This window comes from Dendrobium catenatum, unplaced genomic scaffold (genome assembly GCF_001605985.2).
Source record: "Dendrobium catenatum unplaced genomic scaffold, ASM160598v2 fragScaff_scaffold_1122, whole genome shotgun sequence".
NCBI lineage: Eukaryota > Viridiplantae > Streptophyta > Magnoliopsida > Asparagales > Orchidaceae > Dendrobium > Dendrobium catenatum.
Genome location: NW_021319584.1, coordinates 1,874,964 through 1,897,816, shown reverse-complemented (window position 1 = coordinate 1,897,816; position 22,853 = coordinate 1,874,964). Strand labels below are relative to the sequence as shown.

General features: G+C 35.8%; 3 protein-coding genes across 4 annotated transcripts; 2 read left to right on the top strand and 1 right to left on the bottom strand.

Moving 5' to 3' along the window:
* Nucleotides 1-1,191: 1,191 nt before the first annotated feature.
* LOC110108842 (protein TOC75-3, chloroplastic) lies at nt 1,192-7,984 on the top strand (the record flags this gene model as incomplete). Its single annotated transcript, XM_020839672.2, is given in 6 exon segments — nt 1,192-1,413; nt 1,566-1,673; nt 6,307-6,498; nt 6,587-6,835; nt 7,272-7,526; nt 7,627-7,984. Coding segments are annotated over 6 exon segments (1,266 nt in total), but the record flags the coding sequence as incomplete, so codon positions are not given.
* An 833-nt stretch (nt 7,985-8,817) lies between these two features.
* LOC110108845 (chloroplast stem-loop binding protein of 41 kDa a, chloroplastic) lies at nt 8,818-13,408 on the top strand. The gene is made up of 6 exons (XM_028698691.1): nt 8,818-9,269; nt 9,364-9,485; nt 10,738-10,840; nt 11,435-11,576; nt 12,179-12,456; nt 13,020-13,408. Exons 1-6 carry the CDS (start codon nt 8,895-8,897, stop codon nt 13,200-13,202), a joined length of 1,203 nt encoding a protein of 400 aa, XP_028554524.1. The 5' UTR covers nt 8,818-8,894; the 3' UTR covers nt 13,203-13,408.
* A 1,061-nt stretch (nt 13,409-14,469) lies between these two features.
* Nucleotides 14,470-22,853, bottom strand: LOC110108844. Of its 2 annotated transcripts, none has more exons than XM_020839675.2 (3): nt 22,631-22,853; nt 22,396-22,482; nt 14,470-14,851 (listed from the first exon to the last, which is right to left on the bottom strand). In XM_020839675.2, the coding sequence occupies exons 2-3, from the start codon at nt 22,455-22,457 to the stop codon at nt 14,617-14,619; spliced, it is 297 nt and encodes a 98-aa protein (XP_020695334.1). In that variant the 5' UTR covers nt 22,458-22,482; nt 22,631-22,853; the 3' UTR covers nt 14,470-14,616. The 2 variants fall into 2 exon arrangements, with proteins under 2 accessions (XP_020695334.1, XP_020695333.1); XM_020839674.2 differs by having other exon boundaries at nt 22,641-22,852.

The window sequence follows — 22,853 nt, the reverse complement described above, 5'->3', positions numbered from 1 at the left end:
AATCTAGTACAACATGATTTTATCAAGCATGTGGAGGTTGATAGATATTTCATAAAAGAGAAAATAAAAAGTGTGTTGATTTACAATCATATGTGCCAAAAGGACATCCACATGTAAATATTCTCATTAAAGGACTCTACAACCCTACATTCAAAAATATTGTAAGTAAAATTGGAATGGTAGATTCATATCATTCAGTTTGAAGGGGAGTGTTGAATGATCGTGGGATCCACAAGTCAAGTAATCTTGGTAGACATCATTGAGCACATGGATTAAAGGTTCTAACCATTGGATCGATCCTCTTATGACCTTTAGGTTACAATTTGTGTACATTCTCTTCCTCTTTAAGTTGCGGGCCCTTGGTGGAGATTGTTTTTTAAATAATTTTGATTTATTTTCATTGAAAGAATTTTATAGAAGTTTGTATGTAATTTCACACTTTGTGCATAATGATGTAATAAAATTTAAATGAGCTTTTCCACTACTTCTCTACATAATATGTTCCATTGAAGATGGAATAAATTTCCATCTTTATTGTTGATGCTTTGGAGCGCCTGAATTGTAAGACAAACAACTTTTTGAGATGATTCGAGCTAACGCAAGCACCACGTTGATTGTTCAAACAGATCAGACTAGCATGCTGGACCTCATTGGATGAAGCTGGTATTGATTAAGAATAAAAGCTAGGTTGACAATGATATTGAAAATATGTCCTATCTCATCATCCTTTTACCCAGAGATAAGAAAATTGGTCAGCCTTATAATTGCCTTGTAACAGATTAAAGGATGGGAAAAGTTGGAGATGGACTTTACGGAGTCTTTTTGTGATAGCTTGCTGAGCTGGGGCTTTGCTATATCATCTTTGAAACCAACAACTTTCATGCATTTTGGTCCTCATTCCATACCTCTTATTTCCCATATTCTGAAATTCTAAACTGAGCCTCTGTAAATAGCATGCTATGGCGTTTTGTCACCGTGATTGCATGGCTTCGAAGGCCCTAGAAAGGCCCGCCATAAGAATCTTTTGATTCAATTTATGAATTGTTATTGCTCTGATTGCCTAGGAATATTTATTTAGCCTTCTGGAGATTTATTTGCATTATTTTTTTTTTTTTGTCAATTACTAGTGTAATCTTTGTTCCTGTGTTTTGAACTTCCATGAAAACCTTTTGATGGTTAAACTTGTTACAGCTACGGCCAGGGCATGTTTTCAATATTGAGGCAGGTAAGCAAGCTTTGAGGAACATAAATTCACTTGCTCTGTTTTCCAACATTGAGGTGAATCCAAGACCCGATGAAAAGAATGAAGGAGGAATTATAGTTGAAATCAAGCTTAAAGAGTTGGAACAGAAATCTGCCGAAGTTAGTACAGAGTGGAATATTGTACCTGGACGGAATGGGCGACCAACATTGGTATTCTTGATGACTAACTTTTGTGTTGCATGCTCTTAAACTGAAATTTCTTTCTTCTTGTCATTCCTTACTCTTGCTCAGTTGGTGTATTAAAAGTCAATTATAGTACATTTTGTGTGTTCTCACATACATCTGAATGTTTGTAATTTTAGGCGTCTATTCAACCTGGTGGAACAGTTACCTTTGAACATAGGAACATCAAAGGGCTTAATAGATCCATAATAGGTTCTGTGACATCAAGCAATCTTCTAAACCCTCAGGTATCATATCATGTTTAATCAAATTATTGTTGTCTTCTCAAATTTTGGTTAACTTTTGATTGCAAAACTTCTTAGTTTTTTATTTCATGTGCTTGGAAAATAGAAAACACTTTAAGGTATCTTGTTCATGTTTCTGATTTCTGAGTAACGGGGTGCTGGAACTCCTCTGTTTCACTGTTTAAGCATTTTCATTTATATTATGTTTTTCTAAGTCACGCTAACTTGTCTGCCTTGCTGTTTAGTGGAATGAAGAAGTTGAGTAGTAATGTGTTTCTTCATTATGCTGGTGCTTTCATTGGATATTTGAACCATTCTGTAGATGATATGTTAACTTCACCTGTTAGGAAACTATGTTGTTATTTGCATAAGTGATTAGAAGAAATAAGTAAAATATGTGTTGGGTACACAACCTCTAAATTGTCGCATAAACTGGATTCATGCGTAGAAATATCAGTGAAGCCTGGTTTACTTAATTATAGTGATAATTTGTTGTTTTACATGGGTCTAAATTAAATAGGCAGTATCCAAGCACGCAAAATTTACTAAAAATTGATTGCTTTTATTCTTCAGAACAGAAATTATAGGAAATAATATATCAAATGGCAGCTCTTTACAAAGAGTGCACATAATCGCATGGTTGCATTAATAGAAGAAGAACACACGTTTAGTGAACCAAGTGCGAAGTTAGTGGGATTGTGCATATGAGTATTGGGAGAATTAGAAGTATATTATAAAATGGTGTGAATTTACAATTAAAGAATAAAGCTAGTTTGTGTCAGCAGAAGATATTATTCGGCTCGAAATATATGAGGTTCGCACCAAGATGTTGAATGATTGGGCTATGCTGCAGTAAAAATTTAAATATGCGCATGCTTCAGCAGTAGCTGCAATGATTTGCACGACAGAGAGATGTGAAGTGAAGCACATCGTGCACCGTGTTTCATTAAGTTTTCTTATACTGCCACCGGGACACATACATTGGAATCTTATATTCAAATAAACTTTGGAGTCCCTGATACTAAGTTTAACACTTGAACATGACCTTATTTTAGTTTTCTTTTCATATAAACATTGTTAACTCTTAATATATGATCTAATATAATAATTTAAATTTGGATCCATTAGGCATAAATGTTTTAATAGTGTAGTGTACATATCTAATGTATCAAAATAAGACGTTCCAACACAATCTCTGTTGACAAAATAATTCTATGCACCCTTAATAACAGTGCTCTAACAAGCTTATCTTGAATGGGAGTTATACACTTATACCCATATCAACATCAATAGATTCCTTGACTTTCGGATGAGCCATGTCATAAACCCTTGGTTGCACTTTTTTTTTCTTTGCTGATCCTTATTAGGAGGCAATGCACTAAACTCAGTGGCTTTCTGTTTCCCACTTCTATTAGTAGATCATTAATAAAAACTTCTCTATGGGTGTTCTTCCTTAGATTCCTTATTAGGAACCAATGCTATCAATGTTTCCCACTTATAGCTTCAATAGGCTCTTCTGCTCCTGTAAAATGTTGGGGTTGCATATCTTAGAAAAATCTCATGTATTTATCCATTGAAATGCAACTACTTCCACCAGACTGAGTTTGGGAAACTTGAACTGACTGAAATATTGTTATCACATATGAGACACTGTATCAGTAGTAACATTGATCTCATTAGATTGAGGATCAATATTTGCTCCTTGTCCCTCATAGCTTGAGATCTATCTACTTTGGATTTAGCTGTATTCCTATTTGTAGCTTCTTTCCTTGAAGTTGCAGGCCTAAGATTCACAAAAAGCCATTATTAATTAACTATTTTGTAAAGAAATAAGAGTTTAAGACACCCTAGCATAATACATGACAGTCTTCTAGACATCATATGAATTTATTAAAATCATTATCGTTCTATTAGCTCTTTTACATATATCAATATCCAATATCCTAATCTCTATTTGATATCACTCTTATCACGCCTAACAGAGAGCTTGGAGATCGAGGTGGAAATGGTTGTTTGGGTAGAATTTTGGAGCTTACTATACATTCTAAAGAATATTCGTAACAAGTTTAAAACAAACTTCTTTAGAACAAGTTTTGAATTTATAAAAGAACCATTAAACCATAAAATTTTATTAAACATGAATTTGTTCACATATTTATACTGAAATAGTACGTTTTCCATGCGATCAACTTTATAATTGTTGCGTGCTAGAATATACGCGGCAGTAGAGTTAGGAAATATTCGTCTTAGTGTTGCACGAGTATTCCGCACACAAACAGAAAAGAAAATGTAAACACCAGAGTTTTTACGTGGAAAACCCAAAAAGGGAAAAAACCATGGGGCCTCGCCCAGTTGTAAAGTTCTACTAGTGATTTTGTAGATTACAGATGGCTGATTCGTCCCACAAGTTGGGATAATCAGAATACAATTTGTTTCTTCCAGGAAGTTTACAAAGTTCTGCGAATTCCTGGCGTTTCCCGAAAATCCGGCAGAGTTCCGGCGTCTTCAGGCGGCAGGAAGAGCTCCGGCGGTGGTCGAGGAGGTGAGGAATCTCCTTTTCCCCTTTCTCCTCTTCTTCTTCTCTCTTCTGCGAATTCCTGGCGTTTCCCGAAAATCCGGCAGAGTTCCGGCGTCTTCAGGTGGCAGGAAGAGCTCCGGCGGTGGTCGAGGAGGTGAGGAATCTCCTTTTCCCCTTTCTCATCTTCTTCTTCTCTCTCTTCACTTGAGTCCCTTTGGTGTAGAATGAGGGCTCTATTTATAGTTTTTCTGGAGTGGCATAGCCCGTAAATAGGCGTGAGATCGTGGGCGAATTGGGAGTGTTTTGATTGGACGGCCGATATTGAATCCTTTGATCATGCACCGTTCGTTGGACATTTGAAGGCCTTAATGATGTCGGAATTCGGCGATCTTGGGCTCGTTGGATTCTTCTCGTCGAGCCGTTCGATTCGAGTATAAGCTCGTCAAAATCGGAGACCGTTTGGTAACTCAAATTGCGGTTTGAACCTTCCAACAGCGCTTTGAACCCTTGATTCGGACTCATTTGGGCTTGGATTGGGTTGATCTTGGTGTCGTTGGGTTCGTATTTCTGAGACGCTCAGTTTGACTATAAGTTCGTTGAAATCGGAGTTCGGGTTCTTCCAAAATTAATTTTTGAAGTTTCCAACTAGCTTTTGCTTCGAGATTCGTTCCCGATCAAGATAATTTTGCGATGTCGTATTAATAATATACATATAAAAAGATCAAAATTATGTTAAACCTCTATCAGAATTATATGTACGGAACAGCAGATGCTACTTATCTATTGTAAATAAGTTCTCTTATATTACTCATTTATTGTTCAACAACTTTTTTTAGATGTATTTACCAAATATTGAGGGCGAGTTATATAAATAGATAAATCGTAGTTTTAAATTATAGTAATTCAAAAGAAAAAAAATGTTGTCGATCATCCTGTGAACTTCTCTTCTACACTATAGTGATGGCAAGGTTGGTGGGCATGCCTAAATATTTAATACGCTTTGGATATTTCTTGATGTGAATTTCAACATTTTTCATGATCAGATGGCATATCCAAACTTACGCTAGAGAAAAATAGAAGCTCAGAGATTATTAAAGAATGATTAGTTTCTGATACCTAATTACATTCATTTCTATAGAAATGATATATTCTATATGAATTAAATGCGGGGGCCAACTAGAAAATGTCAAATAAGACTCAACAAATGGAACTGCTAATATCTAGTTCGTTTGGAGCATTTTAACTTAGTGGTCAAATTACAAGTGATTTGCTATTTTTAGTTGAGGTCTTTTTATACCTTGGATGGAAGTTAGGGATAAGAGGGATTTTATTTGCTTTTGTAGCTGCTCATTTTTTATCACCAAAATAATTAATGCCTCTGTTTTTAATTCATTGATTTCACAAACAGCTTGTACAGTACGTTTTTATAATTTCTTAACCGGTCCTTGCGCCATAGAAGTTTAATATGTTTCTATATGCAAGTAATGTGCGCATGGATGATTTCTGAATCCAAGGAATTGAGATGGCTTAAAATGATAGCAAATACTTGAGTTCGCAAGTAAGCCTAAGGGAAATATTTGAGTTCTCAAGCAAACCTATCATTAATCGGTGAAAACAGCGAGAATAATGCAAAATCTGGCGAAATCAACCCCAAAACGATGGATTGCAATAAGAGAATCAAGGCAAACAAACACGAAAACATGATACCAATGATCCTCAATTCGAGAGGAGGATCGTCTCTCCCAAATTTCTAGACAAGGTAGTCTAGAGCACAAGACGCCAAAGAACTTCAAGAGAAATTAAATCAAGCATAACCTAACCCTAAAACACCTCATGCTCTTTGATACAAGCCACACCCTCTTCTAATTTAAACTTATTTGGAATAGTGGGACCCACTATTGTGGGCGGCAAACAAAGAGGAGGCGGGACTAGCTCGTCTCTTATAAACTAAAACTGGCCCTAGACGGGGCGGTTGGGCCGGTTCAGGAAGAACCGGCCTATCATAAAACCTATGATCATCAGCACAGACAATTTGTTTATCGTTCATAATGTTGCTATAATAACCATCTATAAATTCTTTTTCACTCTATTAATAATTTTATGTTGTTGATTGTCTAGGATGATCTGTCCTTCAAGCTTGATTATGTGCATCCATATGTAGACGGTGTGACCAACCCACGCAACCGAACATTTCGTACTAGTTGCTTTAACAGCAGAAAGATGAGTCCAGTCTTCACCGGCGGGCCTGGAGTAGATGAAGTTCCACCAGTCTGGATTGACAGAGTGGGGTTCAAGGCTAATATAAGTGAGGTCAGTCTTAAAAATGCCTCTTTTTCTGTAAGTGTAATAAATTTCATATTTTATTCCTTTGGAATAACAACTTTCTTGCACTATTTAGAGCTTCACACGTCAAAGCAAATTTACCTATGGCCTGGTGATGGAGGAGATAACAACTCGTGATGAAACCAGTAGCATTTGTACTCATGGTGCTAGGCCTTTGCCTAGTGGTGGTTTGAGCATGGATGGACCTCCCACTACCCTCAGCGGCACTGGCGTCGACCGCATGGCATTTGCGCAAGCCAATATTACCCGCGACAATACAAAATATGTTAATGGCACAGTTGTTGGTGAGAGGAATGTATTTCAGGTAAATCACAGTTCTTGATTGCAAAAGAATTTTCATGTTATTGATATTTATTGTACGAATTTTTATTTTGTGCCAAGTCCGAACGTCATCCAGAGACTAACAAAAATGCGCCACTTCATCCCAAAAGTGTGCCGCGCTCGGTACCGAGCGCAGTATCAAGCGGGTACCAAACTGTTATCCCATCCGGTATCCGCACAAAATAATCTCTCTTATTCTACACTGCTCTTTCTTTTTTCTTCAGTGTTTGAATAAGTTTAATCTATTTGCCAGCATACACTAATACTTCGAGCCATTCCACATGATCTCATTCAAATAAAGAAAAAAAAAATGAAAATAGTTGCAGTTACTGTGAAAAACTTATAGGATTCTTTTTATTTTATATATATAGCAAGGCCTGCTTTCTAACACCAGGCTTTTTCATGCATTAATTATATAGCTGGATCAAGGCCTTGGCATAGGTAGCAACTTTCCATTCTTCAACCGTCACCAGCTAACTATTACTCGCTTCATTCAATTAAAACAAGTAGAAGAAGGTGCCGGAAAACCTCCACCTCCTGTTCTGGTTCTTCATGGACATTACGGCGGCTGCGTCGGCGATCTGCCAAGCTACGATGCTTTTACCCTTGGCGGGCCATACTCTGTAAGAGGGTACAACATGGGGGAACTCGGTGCCAGTAGAAACATTCTAGAGGTATTTGATCTCCACATTGAATTCAACATTTCACATTCTTGTCCGCCATTGATAACCTGCAATACAAGCTGAAAGAACTGTAAATTTCATTTGTTTTCAGCTTGCTGCTGAATTAAGGATTCCAGTGAGGAACACTCATGTGTACACATTTGTAGAGCATGGAAATGATCTGGGAAGCTCCAAGGATTTGAAAGGAAACCCAACTGAGTTCTTTCGCCGGGTCGGTTATGGCTCGTCGTATGGAGTCGGCGCGAAGCTGGGGCTGGTGAGGATGGAGTATGCAGTTGATCATAATTCAGGAACTGGAGCTGTGTTTTTTAGATTTGGTGAGAGGTTTTAGGTGGGTTGATATACACATCTAACGAGCTAGTTTTGTCTTCTGCTTGCATGAGGATAATTAGCAATTGGATTATTTTATTTGTTTTTTTTTTTTAATATGCATGAAGACCATTTTTCAGGTAAACTAAACTGATAATCTTATCTATGGAAGGCTTCATTTGAGATAGTTTTTTTATTATTTTTTAAAGCAGTTTTTTAGTATAAATATTTCTTGAAGTTTAATATTTTTTACTAAAAAATTGCTTTAAAAATAGTAAGAAAATAGTCTAAAATTACAAGTGTGAAATTTGCAGCAATAATGTGTTGAAAGAAGATTTGTAGTGTGATATCCATGGATATTATAATGATTGAATAAATTTAAATTTAATTTTAATCTTCAAATTTATTTTAAAATTAATATGATATATGATCACTCAACTAAAATTTGCATGATAATTATTTCATAATTTTGTTGATGCCTATAATGCTACATAAACCTTAAATTTAGACTAAATATCTTGACCTAACATTTTAGTGTATTTCCAAGGAACAAAGTGAGATTGATCAAATTTCAAATAAGGTTCGAATCGAATCAAGATTTGAATCGGGATTAAAAATATGTTTGAATTCAAATCAGTTCGATTCAATTTTACATATCTTAGTGTTCTTTAATTTTGTTCGTAAAAAGATAAAGATTATCTTTGATTAAGAGTAATTTTAATTGAAATGATATATTTATAAAGAAAATGAATAATTGATTATTCCTTCAAAATATAATCAAAAAAATTTCTAGATATATATATTTATAAATTTATAATTCAAAAGAGTTCTGAATTAGTGAATTCATTAAAAAAAATAGCCGTTGGTCAAAATCCCTCTGAGAAATTCTTAAATTTTTTCTAAAAATCCAATATTTATAAGAAATTAAGTTGCCCGAATTAAATTGGAAATTTTTGAATAAAAATATTAAAATTCTGAAGCGTTATCCGCTCTCTCCTCACTTGTAAACCACGCTTCGGCGCTGCTGCTTCACCCAAGATTCCACCGGCGATGTCTTCGGCTAACTCCGCCACTGCTCTCGCCGTCGCTTCTCTCCCGTGGAGGTGCCCTTCTTTCTTCTTCTCCCCTTCCCCCTTCTCTCTGCTCCAAACTCCCCTCTCCTGTCGTAAATTCCTCTGCCTCTCGCTTTCCCGCCTTGTCTCCTCTCGCTCCCATCTCATAGCTGGAGCAGCTCCGGTCACCGCTCTGTCTTCGGGGACGGAGAAGAAGCGGGTTCTCATCATAAACACCAATAGCGGCGGCCACGCGGTTATTGGCTTCTATTTCGCCCGCGAGCTTCTCGGCGCCGGTCACGATGTCACCATCCTCACCGTCGGTGATGAGGGTTCCGACAAGATGAAGAAGCCTCCTTTCACAAGATTTTCGGTTGAATTCCATTACTTGACATCTGTTCTGTTACAACAGAATTCTCCTTTCTTTGCCGGTTCTTATTCACGGGCTTGATTGGTTGGTTTTGCAGGAGTTGGTGAGTGCCGGCGGCCGGACGGTTTGGGGAAGCCCTGCGGATGTGGGGAAGGTTGTGGGCTCGGCCGCATTCGATGTGGTGTTGGATAATAATGGCAAGGATTTGGACGCGGTGAAGTAAATTGTTGCTTTGTTATCATCAGAAAATTTTCTTAATTTTTAGTGCACTTCATGTGGTGAACTTATTAGTTCTCTATGTGTATATGTGATGCTATAGCCTTTAGGGCAACTCCATCTTGCTTTGCTCCAACCGACCGTCATTTTTCACGCCATTTGATCGCGGATGAACATTGGTGTCGCACTGTTCATCTCCGCCATTTTGTTGGTCTCTACCGAACTTGCGGAAGAAAGACAACGACAGTTGCAGGGCAAAATGGCGTTCGAAGATGAATCACGGCATTTTTCGGTTCCACCGCATTTTGGAGTGAAAAATGATATTTTCGGTTGGAGATGCCCTTATGATTGTGAATCCTCATCTATACAAAATACTTTGGGGTTGTTTGGTAGCAGGATATAAAATCAAATCTCATTGAAGATGAAAGCCGCCGGAAAATTCTGCCTTTTCGTGCTAAATCCCGTATTTCCGAAATCCTGGTTTTTGCCGGATTAACGAAATCCATTGGCTAGAGAGTAAGAGTCTGCTCGTTAAATCCGCTCTATAGCTAAACAATCACACGGGATTTAATAGGATTTACCATGAATGTTACCAAACAACTTTCATGATTTAGGCCCCTCGAGATTTTCGAAATCCGAATTTAGAGGATTTATGAAATCCTACTTAGATAAAATCCTGAGTGCTACCAAACAACCCCTTTGTATTAGAGGTCAATGAATTAATATTTGGTGAGTTATGAAATAAAACAATGATTTCTCTGCTTCGTTGTGTGATTGTTGTCTTAGGTTTCCTTCCTTCTCTTGGTTGGGGCCAAGAGCCTCCTCTCCCACTCCTAATTGATGATGTGCAATCCTTGTCTTTCTCTTTTTCCTCTTTCTTGTGTAATTTTGTGTTTCCATTGTTTATATCTCTATCAGTATTGCTTTCAAGTTTCAACTGAGTACTAGCTCTCTCTCTCTCTCTCTCTCTCTCTCTCTCTCTCTCTCTCTCTCTCTCTCTCCATGCATTTTCACATTCCATTGATTGCAGTAAAGATTCAAGACTCTTTCTATTGATGTTAAGCAGTCAGATTAACAGATTGTAATTTTAGACTTCGCTAAGTCCTGAAGGGTCTATTCATTTTAACACAAATGAGAATGAGTTGCAGGTCTATAGATTTGAAAGGATTTGTTTAATATAGATAATTCTTTTAAACTTTACATTCGTTTGTGGAGATGAGATCTCTGCTATAGTTACAGATTTCATCAAGTGCAGGCCTGTAGCCGATTGGGCCAAATCTTCAGGAGTAGAGCAGTTTCTTTTCATCAGCAGTGCTGGCATCTATAAGACAACTGAAGAGATCCCACATGTTGAAGGGGTATGCACTCGACTGACTAATTGTTCTATTGGAGACAAGTTTTGTTTGTTTGGTTGCATTTGTTGTTCAAACTCGCCTTCTTAATAAACGAAATTAGAATTTACTTTATCTGTCTAAATATTTGTGTGGGGGCATCGCTTGATGTCATGATATTTCTAGTGGAAGTGGGGGTCTACCTAATGTTCTCTCATTATGGGGAAATTATTCTGTGCAGACTCCGAACGTGAACATAGAGGATCGTCCTGATTGCTGGCTTGCTGCTTATTTATTGAGTATTTACCGCTTATTTTAAAATACTCAGCAAATAAGCAGCAAATCAGCAAATACTCAGCAAATACTCCCAACTGAATATTTACTGTGTATCTACAAATATGCAGTAAATACTCAACAAATTAGCAACAATCCGGATAATTTTCTACGTTCAGAGTCCGCACAGAATAATTTCCCCTCATTATGGTGTAGACGGAGGCTTGGGAAGCTAGTATTGGCCATTTGGTTTTGATGCCATCGTGTCGATTCAGTGTGTTTATAAGCAACTTACATTTTGTAGGCCGACCTGTCTTTTACTAAGACTGAAGAATGCCATTACTGCAGGATCCTGTTAAAGATGATGCAGGTCATGCTGCAGTGGAGAGATACATTGCAGATTTGTCTTTTGGTAGCTGGGCAATATTCCGCCCCCAGTACATGATAGGATCTGGAAACAACAAGGATTGTGAGGAGTGGTTCTTTGACAGTATGGCTCGGCTTCTCTCACATTCTTGGTTCTGTTTCATTTTAGTCATTTACTAAGTATTTTTGCAAGTAGAAGAAAACATTAGAGGTAGCCATCTTCTTCTTTTTTCTGTCATTCCCGGTGAGAATCGATAGAAACTGATTATAATCTTTATGTTTGGTTTGATGTCGGTCAATTCTGCATCCATCTGGATTACAGGTTTTGTTTGGGATGGCTTTCTTCAGGCTTCTTAAAGCGGTTTAAAAAGTTGTTTTAAGAAGCAGGAAAAAAAACCGTCCCAAACGAATCCTAAAACTGATTATGCATGATGTGATCATGATCCTATTCAAATTATATCAATTGTGCAGTTGGCACCAAATCAAACAGAACTGCATTATTAACTTTTCCCTATCACCAAAAAATCTGGCAGGAATTGTGCGCGGTAGATCAGTTCGAACTCGAGCTCGTTTAGCGGTCGAGCTCGAAATCGTGTTTGAACTTGACTCGCGAGCTCGATAAGCTTGACTCGTCGAGCCTGTTAATGAGTCGAGTCCGAACCAGCTTGACTCGGATGCACCCCTACTGCTATATTAACTTTTCCCTATCGCCAAAAAATCTGGCAGGAATTGTGCGCGGCAGACCAGTTCCAATTCCTGAATCAGGGATGCAACTCACCAACATCTCACATGTGAGGGATCTATCCAGCATGCTTTCCCTTGCAGTTGCTGACCCCATTGCTTCCTCTCAGAAAATTTTCAACTGTGTTAGTGATAGAGCCGTTACATTCAACGGTTTGGTCAAGCTATGTGCACAAGCAGCTGGTCTTGAGGCCAAAATCATTCATTATGATCCAAAATCTGTAGGAGTTGATGCAAAGAAGGCGTTTCCTTTTCGCAACATGGTGGGTTTTTTTTTTTTTTTTTTTTCTGTAAATTGTTTCATTTTAACTGCCATGCTATGTTGCACCGATACACCTATTTATAAAGACGTGTTGTATCCGATACACGGATACGCCTCCGATATGGCACCGATACGTGTCAAATACGGAAAAGCCGTATCCAATTAAATTATTATTTAATTTCAAAAGGACATGCGTATCTAAAACGCGTACCCGTTGAAAAACAAAAAAATCCTGAAAAAAAAAAGACGTGTCTTATTTACTTCCGCAGCTGCAAACAAAATTCTCTCATTTCCAAGATGGATTTTGATATTATAAGCTACAAGGTTACAAATTATGTTTTTTTTTTTTGTAATTTCAAATATTATGCTTCGATTGCTTTCTTAATTTTTATGTATGATTTATAAATTATAAAGCTATGTCTGCGTTGTACCTGTATCCTGTATTTTTAAGAATTGACGTGTCTCTTATCTGTATCGTGTCGTATCCGTGTCGCCGTATCCGTATCGATGCAACATAGCTGCCATGTTTGCTGGCGATGGCTAACGCATGGCTGTTTTGTGCAGCATTTCTATGCAGAGCCAAGGGCAGCCAAAGAGAGACTTGGATGGACTAGCACCACCAATCTTCCTGAAGATTTGAAAGAGAGGTTTGATGAATATGTTAGCATTGGAAGGGACAAGAAGCAGATACAGTTTGATATTGATGACAAGATTTTGGAATCTCTCAAAGTAGCTGTAGCAGTTTAAGCATTTCTAGCTCTTTTTTTTTTTTTGTACTTACTTACTCATGCCCAACCCTTCCCTTGCCATTCAAAAACGAAATATATATAGATATTATAGTAACAATAAGATGGATATTTTCTTTGCTGCATTTGTTGTATTTTATTTTATAAAATTGAGGGCATAAGAAAGGGTCAATTGCAGGAAGAACAACGATGATAGCAGTTTTTATATTTTTTTTCTATCTATTCACTTTCTTGTTGGGACAATTTTTTTCATCTGTGATATGGTGTTCTCTTACCAAACTATGAATAATTTCTTGGGACAGAAACAATTACTATCAGAAGCAAGACTGCAAAGAGGGGAAATAAGTCTTTTTTAAAAAATCAATATATCTCCAGTTGAAGATAGAATTAGACAGAGTTGCCTTACATGATTTGGTCACATAAAACGGCGGTCTTCCGATGACCCGGTTAGGAAGGTAGATGTATTAAATTTGACTTATGTTAAGAAAAGTAGAGGTAAACCTAAAAAGATTTGATTATAAAATACTATAAATGATCTTTCTTTATTAGATTTCAACGAAAATTTAACCTTTAACATGACACAATAGAGAAAAAAGATTCATATAACCGACCTAACGTAGTGAGACAAAGGCTTGATGTTATTGTTGTTATTGTATTTTTAGTTTTTAAAAAATGGCAAGCATTCATCATATTTATATTTCAAGTCAATTTTGAGCTGGCTTGATCCAATCTATTGAATTGTGCTGGTTCACTTGAGGTTAGTCATTGAGATTTAGCATGAGGGCACACTTTATGATGATAAAATGACCTGCTTCATAATATTTCACTCTTGCATTATAACTACCAAAATTTGCCTGCATGGCTTCATGGTTAAGTTGATGGGAAAGGAAGAATAAATTCAAAAATATAATAAGCAAATTTGATTAAATTGGATAATACTCATTTATATCACAAAATAATTTTCATTCATCAATAATACATCTTCATTACAAGCTAGTAAATTTTTTTTTTTTATAAAAATAAGATTAGAAGAACAAGTTAAAATATTATATTAATATCACAATCCTCTCAAGGATCCCTCAAGAAGATGAGAAATTCTTCCGTGCGAACACCGGTACCGTCCGGAGGCAAATCAGAGCGTACCACGTTACCCATTTGTTGTGTACCTAATGATATGGCGTGCTCTAATTCGCCTCTGGATGATACGATGTCAAGATTGATATCAAGCGGGAACTCAATATTCTCTAGTAAGAATCCACTACACCTAATTATCATAAATATAACAAAATTATTTAGGAGAAACAAAAGCAACAACAAACAAAGCATATAGAGTATTTCTATGTCCTCAAATAATAGTCTTTCACCCATGACCCAAACATTATAATATTCATCAAAATTTTGTGTTATGAAATATTCTATGAATCAGCCACATCTAATGTGTCAACTGAACTGCTGCCAAGGTTTTGTTCTTCCATCAGCTTCATCTGCCTTTCTGCATATTCCCTTTCACATTGGCTAATACCCATTATAATGTCAAGCATTGTCCCAGTTGTACCAAAGAAGACTAGAGGTGCCAAAGATTTCTTTCTTATTCCCACTGGGATTGCAATTAGAGCCCCAGCTACCGAAAAAAACCATGTACCCAGTGCACTGCAATAGTTGAGAAGCAATCAGCCTTCATTAGATGGATCTTTTTCACTCATAAGGTAAAATCATTGATTCCAATTGGAAGTTATCTAATGCAACCAAAAAACAGGATTGTAAATGACTCAGGTCTTCCTTCTTCAAACATAAATATTCCAACAAAGATTACAACTTAAAGATACTTTTCATTAACAAACGTTAGACTTGACATATTGACGCAACTACACTCTTGAAGCTTAAAAAAATTTTGAGAAGAAAGATACATAGTTAAGGAGAAGGGAACCATGGATGAAAAAGAAGGGGTTAGAACCATGGATGAAAAAGAAGGGGTTAGAAGGCCGAGATGACATAGTTAAGGAGAAGGGAAAAGAGGCTAGCTCACAAGCTAGTGAAAACCCCCAGGTTTACAATCCAAAAATCAGCATATCCATCATTCTAAAGCCGCCACAAAACAGCCCCATTATAGGGGAAAAAAAAGGAAAAAGACAATTAATACATATAATTAATGCAACTCCCAAATGGCCAATACGAACACTTAGAAAACTGCAGCAAACATGGACCAAAGGGACAGCCGCCAGAGGGGAAAGACAAAGCATCCACATAGCATAATGGGGGAAAATCGAAGCACCAAGGGGGTAAACCGAAGCATCAAAATAGCATTTAATAAGCAAGGAAACCGAAATCTATTAGGGAAACCAACAGCCCACCTTTTGGGAATTAAAATTGGCAAGGGAAACACCAATAAGCCGGCTATGCCTACATCATTATCAATGCCATCCAACAAATTGTAGTTAGATTTGAGTGCATTTTGAAGATTCAAACAGTGGCAGACAATGTTAGATATGACATTATTTAGCATGATGTTCTTTTAAGAGAAATTGTTCAGTACTGGGATCATATTTTTAAAGAGAACTCTTGATAGCAGCAGCAGCCATCTAATCTGAATTAATTAGTGTCAATTTTATAAATTACTATTCTCCATTCACTTTTGATTGGTTAATATCTCCTAAGCTGCTTGTAGAAAATCTACTGCAAGCCATGCCACAGCCTGCAAAACGCCACTCCGCTTGTTACAGCCGGATCCAATTTTTGCCTCTCCACCTATTCAGCCTGAGGCCAATCATTGCCAACTGCTGCAAGCAACAGCGCCTGCTACTCTCACCTAATGCGCTCCCAATGGGCCCGACTGTTGGCTTTGCCAGCCTTGCTACAACTCTGTCTGATGGAAGTGAAATTATTCTGTGTGGATACGGACGCCGTCCGGAGGCAAATCAAAACTAGCCACATCACTTTTTGTTATGTACCGCGGTTGTACCAGGTGGCGTAGCGTGTTTTGATTCGCCTCCGAACAGTCCAGTGTCGGCACAGAATAATTTCTCCAAGCCATATGATATTCTAGCTAAGCAATCCACACCCTCGTTTTCTATATGTAGTCTACCAATCTCTATTTTGTAGATTTTTAAATTCTGAATTTAATATAATTGATTAGGTTAATTGCATTCTTGCTTTTTCATATTTATTGGTTATAGTTCACCTATAAATATTATATTTAGTATAACCACTGGATAAAGAAAAATAAATAGTATTCTCCTCTCATATCTTTTAGTTTATGAGATGAGAGATTTTTTTCTCTATAATACTCTTTTATTCTTCATCTTCCAAGCATTTTCTCAGAATTCTAAGCCTTCCTTATCATTCTTCCTTGTTTAAACCACGAAGATGATTAAATATGAAATGACTTTGGAAAGAATATTTTCCCCTAGCACCGTTTCCTGCCATGAATCAAGTTCTCATAGCAACGCTAGTACTCAGGAAAACCTCAGGTAGTTGATTATCCAGCTCAAATCAAAATTTTATACACTTAAAACCATCATCAATGTGATTGATAAAAATTATATGCTCTTGAATGCTTTCCATGTCCAAAATGAAAATCTAAAATATTCGATCATGGACTAAAACCTCGGATCATATGACAGGATATGCTTCATTATTTTAATCTCTTCATTTGTATTTAAAAGGTTATACAGACAAAATTATGGACAAGTCAAACTAACAAGTACCTAACATTGAGACAATCAATGTCACAATCTCTCTAATCCCTAACTTAGTACTTTTGATTCTTAAACTTTTATACAACTAATTATTCATCAACAAAATTACCAATAGTATAAACTATATTGCTATTTTTTTTTCCTATTCAGTGTAAATTCAACAATATGGACTCGAAAATGATAATTGGCAAGGCAAAATTGATCTTTTTATATTAATTATGAAGGGAATCCAAAAATGAAAGATAAAAATGCTCAATATGTATGCTCCTTTAACAAAAATATAATCATGTTGTGGCAATTCGCCTTAGATATTCAAGTCATCTTGAAGTGTTTTAGTGAAAAACATGCTAATTATCTAAGCAAACTGAACTTGTTATCCTAGTAATCCGTATAAAACCTCCTAGCCTTTTGCAACTATTCGTAATGACATCGAATGTAAATCATTTGTTGATACCTACACTAGAAACACTTGGATGGATCCTCTAATGAAAAGACAAGTTAGAAATCAATTGCATTTTAAAAAAAAACCACTCCATAAAGAACCAATTCAAAACTCAAATTCAAGTCCTTAGGATTGGTAATGATAAAAAAATATTTTTATTCAATTTTTGGAGAATACCTCCTTCAACAAGATGTCATAACCCAAAATCTTACTTAAGTGTTGGCATCAATTCATGAGGACAGGTTAATAATATTTCTGATGATGATCTGAATATGTCTATTGCTGCTCTCAGGAAAAGCTTAATAAATTGCATTAATCATCTGATCGGTCATTATAATTCCTACAACAAACTATCTCCAAAGTTTTGTGCCTTTATTACAAGTTTTTTAAGTAGAAAAAACTCCAAATAATATCTGAGAAACATTAGAAGTACCTATATGGAAAATTTTTGTTCAAGAAGAGATCCACACTTAAAAGAAATGTACGTGGAATCTTTCAAATATTCCCAAAAGAAAAAAAAAAAAAAAAAACTGAACGCAAAGATGATTTTAATGTGAAATACAAAGCTGATGGAAGTGTCAACTAATACAAAGGGATCTTTATTATAAACTATATTTGTATTTTCTCTCGTGGCTAATTAAGATTGGTTAATCCATCAACTAGATATAAAAAAATGTTTTTTTGAATGAAGATCTTGAAAATGAATTCTATATGATAATTATTCTTGGATTTGAATTAGATTAACTTGAACTAAGTCAACGTACTTAAGAAATCTATATATCTTAAAGCAATCACCAAGAGTTTGGCTTTAGAAATTCATTATGATAATTAAAAGGTATAAGTAATCTTAAGGGCAAAATGATCACACTTAATTCACCAAGAAATCATTTGATGTAAAATCTCTATCCTAATCCTTATAGTGATGATATCATCCTTACAAGTGATCATGAGGACGAGATTAAAAAGCTAACAGTTATCTTAGCAAAAGAATCTGAAATAAAGAATCTTGGTCTGTTAAAATATTTCTTAAGCATGAAAATAACAAGATAAAGAATGGGGACATCTGCTAGAAATATGTCTTAGACTTACTAAATGAAATTAGATGCTTTGACAGAAGCCTATCTACAGACAATGGATACTTCGAACAAAATTGGGATTCACGAAGATTCAACTCTTATTGACAAAGAAAGCTACCAAAGGTTAGTAAGAAAATCCATCAATACATCTCACAGTAGACCTAATATTTATTTTCCTATTAGTATTATTAGTTTATAAATAATCCCACAAAATCAGCACCTTCTGTAAAAGACTAAGGCATCTTAAAAAGACAATTGGAAATGAGCTATTCTTCAAAAAGTGGACTAACACATATAGAAATATTCATTGAAGCTAATTGGACAAAATTTATAACTGATCGTAAATCCACATATGAATATTGCTCCTTCAAACGAGAAAAATGATATTTTGTTGCTCGGAGCACTCCTAAGGCAAAATTTAGGGCTATGACCCATGAAATTTGTAAATATATGCGGCTTAAACATCCTATCAAAAAGGTTTAAAGATGCCCACTACGAGTAGTGACAACCAAGCAATTATTATCATTGCCAAGAGCCCCGTCTACTATGATCAAACTAATCATGTTGAAATTAATATATATTTCAATAAGAAAGAAATTGATTAAGGAATCATCCAAATGAAGTATACATAAGCCAAAATCTAATGCATCTAATCTCCTAATCGGGTCATCGAAAGGCCGCCATTTTATGTGACTAAATCATCTAAGGCGACTCTATCTAATTTTATCTTCCACTCAAGCAACTCCAACCTTTTCACGTATATGCTTGTTTTGTATCATGTCTCTAAGAGTAAAGCCATTCATCCACGTGAACATCCTCATCTCCACAACACTTAACTTAATACTATGCTTCTTTTTTAATGGCCAACATTCAGTACCATAAATCATTGCAGGTCTGACTACTATCTTATCAAATTTTCCCTTAAGTTTAAGGGGTACTTTTCTATCACACAACAAGCCTGATGCATTCTTCCACTTCAATCATCCAATTTGAATTCTACTCATAATATCCCGTCTATTTCACCATCACTTCAGACAATAGACCCAATATATCTAAAATGTATACTCTTATTAATGACTTAAAGTCACAATCCCCCCACTAGATCTATTACGATTAAAATTACACTCTATATATTCGGTTTTAGATCTACTCAAATGAAAACCTTTAGACACTAACGTTGACCACCAAAATTGAAGTTTACCTTCAACTCCCTCTCTAGTCATATCAACAAGAAGAATATCATCAGCAAAAAATATACACCACGGTACAACCTCTTGCAAATGTCTAGTGAGAACATCCATGACTAAAGCAAAAAGATATGGGCTTAAGGTGATCCTTGATGTAATCCAATAGAAATAGAAAAATACTTGACCAAACTACCTTGCATTTGAACAAAAGTAACAGCTACTTCGGAGAGGTGGTTCAATTAAAAGCCCAAGAAGGCTTGATTGATATAATAACACCATGTATAAAGCTAAGTTTCTCTATGCGCACTACAATTATTTATTGGTTTTTTTTTTCATGCTAGCAAAGCACCAACACTATTTAATTGTTATATATATATATATATATCAATAAAATATTTCTTATTTATGATACTATCATCTAAGTCTTTAAAAATGAACTAAAAGTTTAAGCATTTATTTATGATACAATCAAATTATTAAAAATTTAATAAACCACTGCGAATGAAAGTGAATAGTTTTGTTGTGCTCTTTGAAATTTGAAGCTACAACAATTTGCCAAAGGGGCATGCATCAATTAGCTTCAACATGGGATGGGCCAAATCACTTTGATTAGCTATTCTGAGCCAATCCTGTCTTTTGGAAGGCTATTTTAAATATACTATTAGCATTATTCGGACAACTTCATGAGTAGATGTGACAACTACAATTCTTTGATCAACCCCATAAGAGCGACTATTACTCGGTCAGACACCTCAGATGAATAAAGAACATTAAATAGGTCTATCACACCACCAGAAGAGCCAACTATAATATTCAATGGATTAGTTACAACACTAAAGAGTTCATATAAAATTTTCTTTCAGTTTTTTTATTAATAACCATTTGCAAGTGCAAATGAATCTTAAGTGGGATTTAGGAGACTTCGAGAACAAGAATAATCATCCAATTTGTAAACCAAAAATTTAGGAGAAACTGTTATGATCTTCCAGAAGGACCCAAAACTTTCCAGGAAGCTTGGGAAACTTTTCAAGAGATGAGAACAAAGTTCAAAGCCTAAATATCATCAAACATGCATCATCGTTAACAAGGGGAGAAGGAATTGGAAGTTTTTATGCATTCTCATATCAAAGGGAGGAGAAAAGTTCAAGTTGAATCATTCAAAACTTCAATAAAAATTATCAATCAGCATTTCAACAATTTTTCCACAAATATTCCATTGCAATAGGGCTTAAACGGCTAAGGCATGATTGGATGAAGATTAAATCTTATTTTTCATGAAATGCATGGTAATAGGGTTTAACTCATTCTCCTCAATTCTATATCCAAGACCTAATGGGGGTCTTATATCAAATTATGGGTGCCAACAGCTTCAGATTATTCAACGTATAATAATACATAATAACTCAATTATAGCCATGAGTAGTAGCAAGCTCAACCCCAAGAAGCAATGTCATCGCGCACTAATTAAACGAGTGTAAGAAAAACTTAAACTGGAAATGAAGAAGTTAAATAAAGCACATCCCTCTTATATTATCATTTTTTCAGACCCCATTGCAATCCTTGCTTATTTAGCAAAAATAGTGAGATAAAATAGAAGAGGAAAAGGATGATTGCATAAAAGACCTCCATAAAATTCATATAAACAATTCACAACAACAAGAAATGGCTTAAACCAATATTTTTAATGTTGAGCAAAGGAATTCATATCTATCAAGTTTGTTTTAAAATTCTAATTGCTAGTGACGAATAACCTACACAGTTTCAAATATGTGGGATCTTCCCAATCATCTCTAAACCATATCCGAGTAGCTATACAGAAAAAATCTGTATAAAACCATTAGCATCGCATTTTTTTCAAAGAACAGTTTGCAGGAAAAAACCTAACCACAAAGAACAATAGCAGGAGATCTAAAATACAAAACACAATAGAGAGAAAGTTCAAAAATCGAAAGAACAACCAAACTTTTAAAATAAGTGCATGAAAGCTTGAACTAGGAGCACATTGTGCATCATATAGTTAAGAGCATAAGTCACCACTGCAAAGCTTCCATCTACATCATCTAGCACTCAAGTGAAGTAAAATGCATCTAAGCTCTTAGACCGGAGTGATTATTACATCCTTACATGCATCATAAATCATTAGAATGCATGCTTGTCTAAGAAAATTGCACTTCTTCAAAAGATTTGGCAAATACGAAGTATCATTGACAGACTATTTAAAGAGTAACAAAACCAAAAGCTACGCTCTAGGATTGTTTGGTTGCAAGATTTAGCCAAAATTTAACGTAGATTTAGGCAAAATCTTGCCAGATGGTTTTTTTAGCCACATGAATCGTACTGCCTTCTTAAATTATGTTTTAGATCAAATCCCGTATTTAGGAAATCTCGAGTCAAATATGATTAAAGAGATTCACACCACTTCACCTTATTTTGCATTTTCTTCTCCTTCATCTAAATCTTAAACATTGAAAATATATGCCAAATAGTTTACTAGTCTTTAACCAGATTTAGCATCCATCATATTTCAGGATTTAATGTCTTGAAAATTTACCGAATTTGGATTTACAATATTCAGTAAATCCTACTTGCAGTCAAACAACCCGATAGAACTCTTTATGGAAATATTGAAGATAAATATTCCTAAAATTAAAATAGAAATACAGAAATACTGTTTGAATTCATAATTTTTTTTAACTTCTCTGCTTTTTTAACGAAGTGGGCTACTTTGATGATGGCGATTGGTAAGAACAACCCAAGTTTTAATCTAGCATATAAATGGGATAAAAAAACTCACTTAGCAACAGTGCAATCCTCCAGTTGCTTCTGCTGAACATGCCCGCTTCCTCCTATTTCCATATTATCCCCCAATTCCTCAGACGCCCTTGTTAGTCATAAAACCATGGAGATTAAAACGCATAATTGTTTCAATTTTACTCAAAAAATATCAATGCTGTAGCTTATAGAACATTTGAAACACTAATCTAACCCTATCCGGCTAAGAGATTGGATACTACACAAGAAAAGCTTACAGTTACTCACCTCCCCGGAGAATTCGAAGTAGAAGCAGTAGAACAGGTAAAGCAAGGAGAGATAATCAGGAAAGAAGAAGATGAAAAGAACGGGTAAAGGAGAATAACCGCGCCGGAGCCCCGAAATTCGCCGGACCCGAGCTTCCAATGGTCGCCGGCTTAGGGGATTACGATGTATAACGTAGCTGACCGCGACTTTTAGGGGCTGTTTGGCAACAAAGTG